Source organism: Pyrgilauda ruficollis, unplaced genomic scaffold (assembly GCF_017590135.1).
Source record: "Pyrgilauda ruficollis isolate IOZ18807 unplaced genomic scaffold, ASM1759013v1 scaffold16, whole genome shotgun sequence".
Classification (NCBI taxonomy): Eukaryota; Metazoa; Chordata; class Aves; order Passeriformes; family Passeridae; genus Pyrgilauda; species Pyrgilauda ruficollis.
The window spans coordinates 12,830,477-12,839,076 of record NW_024514764.1 but is presented as its reverse complement, the minus strand read 5'-3'; the positions used below and the strand labels follow the sequence as shown (position 1 = coordinate 12,839,076).

Here is an 8,600-nt window from a genome sequence, read left to right as displayed (position 1 = left end):
CCACGCGGGGCGGCCCTGAGCTCCCCCGGCCCTCCCGGGCCTTGAGCTCCCGCCCCCGGGCGCGCTGAGCCCCCCGGGCCCGGCTCCGCCGTGGGGCGGCACGAACGGCCGGGCCCGCGGGGCTGTGGGGCGGCCCGGGCCCGCGGCACGTGTTGGGCCCCTCGGGGTGCTGCTCCTGCCCCACGGCCTGGGGGGCTCGTCCCGGCGATCCCGGGGAGTGGCCGCACCTGAGCCCCCCCCGGAGGTGCAGCGGTGGGGCCGCGACCCAGGGCGGGGGGGGGCGGCTTCTCAGGGGTCCCTCGCGGTGGTCGCTGCGGGCCCGTGGGTTGGGGGGTGCCTGCACGGGCAGGGGCTGCGGCCGTCCCGCCCGGGCACTGGGGATGCACGGCCCCACACTGACCCCGGCACCGGGCAGAGCTCGGGGAGCAGCCTTCCCACTGCCCCGAGCTCCGGGAGACCCTGCCTGGAGCTCAGGCCGCTGGGTGACACCCTGCATGCAGCTCGGGTGCCGGGGGCTGCCCTGCTTGTGACCTCGAGGAGCTCGGGGACACCCTGCCTGCAAGCTCAGGGTGCCGGGGGACAGCCTGCCTGTGAACTGGGGGTGCTGGGGACACTTGGCTGTATCCTGCTTGTGCGCTCAGGTGTACCCTGACCCTGTAAGCTTAGAAGTGCCCTTCATGGAAGCATGGAGATACCCTGCCTGTGAACTTGGGGATGCCATGCCTGCAGGTTGGGGAACACCCTACCTGTGACCTCAAGGAGCCTGGGGGCACCCTGCCCCCATGGCCGTGCCTCCCTTGCCCTGCAGCACAACCCACAGCACAAGCTGTGATCAGTGTTGGACATGAGTGGACAGTGGGGCATCTGCCTTGTGCCTGGCTCCAACTTCCACATGGGTTTGTTTCCCTCGAGGTCCAGGCAAGAGAAATGTCCTCCCCAGTGTGGGAAGGACCAAATTCTGCTTGCCTGACACAAACCCCACAGCACCAGCACCAGGCTGGAGACCCCCCAGGGCTTCAGTGGGTGCCACCTGCTCCCCCTGCCTCTGTGCTACCCCATCCCCTGGCCATGTTGGCTGTCTGAATCCATGGGTTTTTGCCCTTTTCGTATTTCACTGTCACTTCCCAGGTCTCTTCCCAGGAAGAGCAGCTGGGGCAGGTTGCGGGAGGTCTGCCGGCAAGGAAGCAGGCTCTTCCTCCTTTCCCAGTATTTAAGAAACCACTTCCGTGCTGCCCAGTCCTGGGCCTCTCCATCCCATTCCCCTTAAGTGTCTGGTGGTCCCACATCCTGGAGCAGTGCTCCAGCCACCTCCTTACCCCAAGAGGGACGATGTCTCCAAGACCTGCAGGGTTTGGTGTGTTTTGGGGCAAGTTTGGGGCTGGTTTCAGCAGGAGCAGGGAGGTGGATGACAGCCACCACCAGATGGGAGCCCTGTGCCACAATCCTGCTGCAAGCAGCTCTTGGTCCATGCCGCAAAGGCTGCTTGCAGAGAGAGGGGCAGACCCCTGGGCACCCATCCCAGCTCCACACCCCCAGGACTGCATGTGAGTGAGCCAGTGCAGTGTGTGTTTGGCATCCAGCATCAGCCTGGGACACTGCCCCAGAGGTTGGGGACATCTTCCTGGCCTCCGTGGGCTGAGCTGGGGTCCTTCTGTGTCCCCTTGGCATTCACTGGGATCCTTTCCTATACCTCTAGGATGAGCTGAGATCCTTCCCCATCCCTCTAGAGTAATCTGGGATCTTTCCCTATCTGCTTGGGATGAGCTGCGATTCTTCTCTGTCTTGCTGGGCACAGCTGGGATCCTTCCCCGTGCCCTTGGACAGACATGGAATCCATCCCCTTCTTAGGCTGAGTGAGGATCCTTTCCCATCCCTCTGGGATGAGCTGGGTCTTTCCCCATCCCTGTGTATCATGGATGAGTTGTGGTGCATTCTCCAGTTGCAGCAGGCAGTGATGAGTGGCCTGAGAGTCTCTGGTCCCTGCCTGGGCACACGGTAGTGCTGCACGGATCCCTTAGATCCATCCCCTCGCTCCCAAACCTCCGTGCTTCCTCCCTGGCCTCACCAGGAGGGCAGTGAGGGCAGGATGCTGGGCTTTGGTTGCCAGCCTGGCTTTGGCAAGGCTCTGGGTGGAATGTTGCCATCTCCCCGGGCCGGAGCCGCCGGGCACCTGGACGGGCGGCTGGAGCCCGCCTTATCTCGCCTCGTGCCGGCGGCCCGGCTCCTGTGTTTAGTCTTTGGTGCCTCACAGCATCCCCGGCGCCAGCGGGTGCCGGGTGCCTGCACTCTGGGGGGAGTTGGCATGGTGTGATCCAAAACCTCTGCCCTGCTTCCCTCGGGGAAGAAGTGGGGTGTGGGTGAAGCTGGACCCCACGGCAGCGAGCTTTGCTCAGGTCTGGTGCTCTGGACCCCGTGGGTGTTGGCTGCCCGGAACCCTCACCCTCCATGCCAGCATTTCCCGGCCCATCTGCGGGGCAAGGGCGTGGGGGGCGAGGAGGCAGCGACAGGAAGCAGGCAGGAGCTGCGGCTTGGGGTGGGACGGGGGCTTCTCTGCTGGGAGCTGTCATCTGGAAGCCATCAGCAGGGCGGGAGGGAGGGAGCCGCCTTCCCGGGGCCACACACGCCGGCCGGCCCGCAGGGACACAGCCGGCCAGCCCGCAGCCTCCCTCGCCCACCTGGGGGTCCCCTCGCCCAGGCTGGGCACTGGGCAGTGTGTCTGAGCCCAGTGGAAGCAGGGGGCTGCAGCAGGGCCGTTGTTTGGCCAGTGCATCCCCCAAAGCTTTGGACACAGGGCTGGAGAAACCCACCCACCTGCTTCGGTGATTCCCAGCACCGCAGCCATCGTCCCCTCTGTGTCACCCGTCCCTTTGGTGGCTCGGAACCATCACTGCAAAGCAAGGGGGGATGCAGTGAGCTGGCAGCAGGGGTGCAGCCCCCTCTTCCCTAACCCCGGGTCTCTCTCACAGTTTGGCCAACATCCCACTGACTCCAGAGACTCAGCGGGACCAGGAGCGGCGGATACGCAGGGAAATCGCCAACAGCAACGAGAGACGGCGGATGCAGAGCATCAATGCTGGCTTCCAGTCCCTGAAAACCCTCATCCCACACACGGATGGGGAGAAGCTCAGCAAGGTGAGCAAGATTCATGTGGTCCTGCGCGTGGAGAGGCTGAAAGTGGAGTTGGGGCATTTGGGTGTTAACTTGGTGATGGAGCTTTCTCCTGGGGAGATTTCCCAGCTGGAGTGGGTGTGCATCCCCAACCTGGTGTTCTGGAGTGAGGTGGCAGTGTGTGACAGCCCCCAGTGCCCCTGACATGTTCCTGGGTGAGGAGGGGACCCGTGCAGAGGGGAGTGGGGTGAGGAGGCAGCTGTTGGGTTCCTGAGGCAGGTGAATTGGAGGGTTTCACCAGGGGGAACCTGGGGTGAAGCAGATTCCAGGAGGAGACACCAGGGACAGGCAAGGAGCAGTGCTGCTTGCAGAGCTCATCGGGAGGAGGCCTGGGGGGGACACCGGGGTCTCCTGCCTCAGCATGCCCCTCCTGCCTCCCGCACAGGCAGCCATCCTCCAGCAGACGGCCGAGTACATCTTCTCCCTGGAGCAGGAAAAGACTCGGCTACTGCAGCAGAACACCCAGCTCAAGCGGTTCATCCAGGTACTGCCCCAGGGATGGGACAGGAGGGGGTGGGACAATCCTGGCTGGCCAGGGTGGCGATGTCATTGCAGTTCCTTGGGCTCAGCGTGGGACCTTCTTACCTGCTCAGCCAGAGAGTGGAGATGTTTCTGTTCCCCTGGCAGGGCAGGGCGCCCCATTCAACCTGGCATCTCTTACCTGGCAGGGGGAGAAGGGTTCGGGTCCCATTTTCCATTATTTCCACACATTTGGGTGTCGGGAATGGCCTGGTAGCAGATCTGGTGCTGAGGTCCCCTGGTTGAACTGCACTGGGATCAGTGTGATCATCAGATTGGCACAAGGCTGCAGGGATGAGGACCAGGATGGGGGACATGGGCAGGAGCCCATCTGTCCCCAAGCATCAAACACAACCCCAGGGAGACCCTTTCCTGCATGGAGCTCTGGTGGGGAGTGGCATCACCCAGATGTCTGGATGGCAGGGAGAGCATCCCCCTTTCCCTGACACCACATTCCCACGGCAGGAATTCAGTGGCTCCTCGCCGAAACGGCGACGGGCAGAAGACAAAGACGAGGGGATCGGCTCGCCGGACATCTGGGAAGATGAGAAGGCCGAGGATCTGCGTCGGGAGATGATTGAGCTCCGGCAGCAGCTGGACAAGGAGCGCTCGGTCCGCATGATGCTGGAGGAGCAGGTGAGGCCAGGTGCCCTCTTGCAGCCTCTGCCGTGTCCCCAGTGAACCCCAGGGACACCAGCAGTGCTGTGGGGTCACCAAACCTGCTTTGGACACTGCTTCTCCGTGCTCGTCTGGGGATTCCTGGCTCCCACTGAGGGGACAGCTGGGGTTCAGCGGGGCCATGCCAGACTCCCCACTGATGTTGGGGTTCCCTGACCCGCAGGTTCGCTCCCTGGAGGCCCACATGTACCCCGAGAAGCTGAAGGTGATTGCTCAGCAGGTGCAGCTCCAGCAGCAGCAGGAACAGGTGAGGTTGCTGCACCAGGAGAAGCTCGAGCGCGAGCAGCAGATCCGAACCCAGGTGAGTGCACCCCAGACACCCCCAGGTACTGGAACACGAGGGGTGGGTTTGGGGATGGACTTGGCACCTCCTGTGGGCACTGATGTCCCAGCAAAGCTCTCCCCCTTAGTGATTTGGGAAAGGGGTGGCCCAAAGCCCCCCACAGTGCTTGGGGCTGAGCTTGCAGGCACCCTTTGTTCCTCCCTGGGACTGTGGATTGAACCACCCGTGGTGGCTTCCAAGCGGCTCTGTTCCCTGGCACAGAGGGGTTTGTACAGGGAGGGCCACTCGCTACTGGAGACAGTTTCATCTCAGGGGCTTCACCTTTCTCTGGGTGCCTCCTACTGAACTTCAGGGATCCCCAAACCACTCCCTGCCACCCAGCAGGCTGGGAAAGGGGAGTGTCAAACTGGCAGGCGGAGGGGATGGGAACCTTCAGCCTTTCCCCCGGGACTGCTGGGTTTGCCAGTGGTGCAGGAAGGAGGCGAGCGCTGTGCCAGCGCCGGTCCCTGTGCACTGCCACCCTCGAGCCCAGCCCGGGGCCACGCCACTCTGGGAGCTTCAAAGGGAGGAACAGCAGCTTCTTCCCTGCTCCTTGGGCTCCTGCAGAGCCGTGTCCCTGCAGGGTCCCTGCCGGCCGCCTCCCGGGGAAGTTCAGCCTATTTTTAGGTGAACTCTCCGTAGCCTCCTGCTAGGGCGGATCTTCCCATCCGCTGCTCCAGCGAGGATCTCCGAGGGGTGTGGGGAATTCCTGGCCGTGCAGGGGCTGGCACTTGCCTCTCCCGGCTTCAAAGCCCAGATCATTGCCCTTTGGGATACGGGGAATCCTTCATGTTCCACTCTGCAAAGCTGAGGTGACAGCAGCTTTCAGCTGGCATCCTCCTGCATCCGCTGGGATGGAGAACGGGAACAGCTGAGTGATGCCTCAGCTTTTATGGAGCTTGGGCTCTGTGAAGAAGCGCGATGTTCTCCCCACGCCGCCGTGCCGTGCCCTGCTCACCGGGGGTTTCTCTTCTGTCCCCAGCTCCTGCCATCACACGCTCCCCCAGCGCCCACCCACCACCCCACCGTGATCGTTCCAGCGCCGCCTCCCTCCCATCATGTCACCGTGGTCACCATGGGCCCATCCTCGGTCATCAACACGGTCTCCACGTCCCGGCAAAACCTGGACACCATCGTTCAGGTCAGCCGGGGAGCAGCGGGGGGTTTGGCAGTGGGGGGCTCGGGGGGGTCCCTGATCCCCAGGGTGGGTCAGAGGTGTCCTGACAGCCGGTGTGTGCCCCGGGCAGGCGATCCAGCACATCGAGGGCACGCAGGAGAAGCAGCTGCAGGAAGAGGAGCAGAGACGCGCCGTCATCGTAACGCCAGCGCGCGCCTGCCCCGAGCCCTCCGCCTCCGACACCGCCTCCGACACCGAGGGCAACGACAGTGACTCCATGGACCAGAGCAAAGAAGAGCCCTCGGGGGACGGGGAGCTGCCCTGACACCTCCCAGCCAGCAGCTGGGGAGGGAAGCCGGGGCAGGGGGGGGAAACGTCAGAGAATATGCTGAAATTTTTAAAAAATACAACGTGATTTGGGTCTCTTTTATGACCTTTTTCCAATACTGTAAAGCAGAGCGTTAGAGGCAGGCAAAGGTCACCCTTCAGCTCCCAGGGGGGTGGGGGCTTAGGAGTGGCCACAGTGGGGTATGGGGGGCTTGGGGCATGGTGGGGGGCGTTGGGAATGGGGGTCACAGCCCCCCACCCTGGTTTATCACCCCCCACCTGCCAACCCACAGGGAATCCTGCCAAGCTGGCAGAAGCCCCACTGTTCCTGATGGTGTTCCCTTGGGACAGGGCCTTTGGTTGGGATCTTAATTTGGTTTTTTCCTTCTCTTGTGTTTTTTTTTCCCTTTTAATTAAATGTTTGTTTTTAAGCAGGGGGGGATATGCCAAGTGACATGGCAGCAAGGGCAGGACAGGGATCCCTGATTTCAGGGTACCACCATGGCTCCTGCACCCCACATAGGGCAGGGAAAACCCCCTTGGAGAGTGAAATAATCCTGGGATGATGCCATTGGAGCATGGCAGGAGGGCTGGCATATGCCATCCCTCCCTGGCATTTCCAACACCCACCTCCTTGGCACAGGGATGGCAGGTTGGGGGCTGATTTTTACACCCCGTCCCTGTCCCTGTGCCCATTCCTGTCCCCCCCACCCCATTCCCATCCCTCCTTTAAGCACTTAACCTGGTTTGTGGGGTCTGTCAGCTCCAAAGAGCTTTTCTATTTTGTGATTGTGTCGCTTGGGTCTGTCGTGGCGGGTGGGGGGTCCCTGTTTTGTGCGTCCCCCCCTCGCCCCACTGCCCCCCACCCGGCTGTAGGGTTTTAGGCCAGTCTTGTGTAGAGCCTCGGTGGTATTCAGTAGGTTCCCCCCCAGCTGCAGCTGTTTCTCGGTTCCTTTCCCCTTTTGTTTTTGTTTTTTTGGGTTTTTTTTTTTTTTTGTTTGGTTTTTTTTTGTATTTTTTTTTACAATTTTCAGGTCTTTGTGTTGATTGAGAAGCTATTCTATTTTGTTAAGAAAGTTGAAAAAAAAAAAAGAGGCTCGTGCCTTTGTAAAGAAACAAAATAAAGTTTGTACTTGGTTTTTTAGAAGCTCTGTCCCAGCGTTAATGTTTGTGGGGACAGGGATGGATCCCACCGTGATGGACACCGGTCCCTCTGGGGCGCGTGGGGAGGGCAGGGAGTGCTGCCAGTGCTGGGAATCACGGCAGGAGGCAAAGGCAGAGGATGCTGGCCCTGGTGTGGATCCTGCTCAGCACTCAGGCTGTATTTAAAGGCTCAGCCCTGCCAGGGCTGTGATGGGCACATCGGGGCTCAGCTCCGTGCTGAGATGGAGGTTGGGGACATCTGGGCTGGTTTTAATGAGGCATCACAGCTGAGGGGAGCTGAGGTCAGACTTTGTGCCCCCCTTCCCCAGGGATGGGGGTATCCATCTCTCCATGGAGCTGACTCATGACTCAAGGCAGGGGCACTCATCTCTCTCCATGTTTTTTGGGGGGAGGCTCCTCTTTTCCCATGGAGCACCCACTTCTCAGCATCCTCCCATGGCTGTGGGTCCCTCCCACTGCCCCTCCGCTCCATGGCCATCCGTGGTGTCTGGCCAAGGGGTGGCTCCTGCCTGCTCTGAGCCATCACCCCCTGCTCCACACCACTGCCGCTGTCCCACCCCTTATCTCAGGTTCAGAGGCTCCCTCTGCTCCCACTCCTGGGGAACTGTTGTTTGCCACCTTCCCTGAGAAAAAGTTGGGTCACAGCTCCCCAGAAATGGCTCCTGCACTGATGGAGTCCAAGGGTCATTCTGCCGTGGCCAGGCTTTGGGGATGGCACTGGGAGCTTTTCTGTATGAGAGCAGTGCTGGTGCCAGCTGCTGGTGACATTGTGCCCTGTGCCACGCTGCCAGTGCAGTGACAGTGGGGACACCATCAGGGTGGCAGGAACATGGCCTGTTTCCTTTGGGGTTTATGGCATTGCCTGGAGTTGGTGACCTGTGGTGGCTGGAGGGGACATCCAACCAGCCTAGGATGCGATGCTTGCAGACAGCCACCTTTGGGGACAGATGAGGACACTGCAGTGCGGTGATGCTCAGCTCTCCCGGTCCACAAATCCCCGCCCCAGCCCAAAAGGAGCAGAGGCAGCCCAAGGAGCCCCAGTACCCCACACAAGCAGGATTCTGGATGGGGACAGTCCAGAGGAGCCCTGCAGGAATTTATTCGAATAAAGGGAGAGAAGCATCCATTTCTCCTCCCACTGGGATGGGGCTGTGACCCGCACGAGCAGTGCCAGCCCAGGGCCCCCATGCCCGGAGGTGCCCCGTGCCCTGGCTTCCCTGACAGGAGCCATTCCCAGCGCTGCCTCTGTGTCCCACCTCTGTCCCCATGCCCAGGGCCCCTGGGAGCGGAAGAGCGGCGGCGGCA

The 8,600-nt window shown here is 61.6% G+C and overlaps 1 protein-coding gene across 1 annotated transcript in view; it reads left to right on the top strand.

Moving 5' to 3' along the window:
* The window catches only part of TFAP4 (transcription factor AP-4), a 7,927-nt gene extending 637 nt beyond the window's left edge, over positions 1 to 7,290 (top strand). The window contains exons 2-7 of the mRNA XM_041462713.1: positions 2,967 to 3,132; positions 3,554 to 3,652; positions 4,153 to 4,323; positions 4,529 to 4,666; positions 5,670 to 5,828; positions 5,935 to 7,290. Coding sequence (XP_041318647.1) covers positions 2,967 to 3,132; positions 3,554 to 3,652; positions 4,153 to 4,323; positions 4,529 to 4,666; positions 5,670 to 5,828; positions 5,935 to 6,129 — 928 coding nt within the window. The 3' untranslated portion in view covers positions 6,130 to 7,290. The remainder of the gene's footprint in view (positions 1 to 2,966; positions 3,133 to 3,553; positions 3,653 to 4,152; positions 4,324 to 4,528; positions 4,667 to 5,669; positions 5,829 to 5,934) is intronic.
* The last annotated feature ends 1,310 nt before the right edge of the window (positions 7,291 to 8,600 follow it).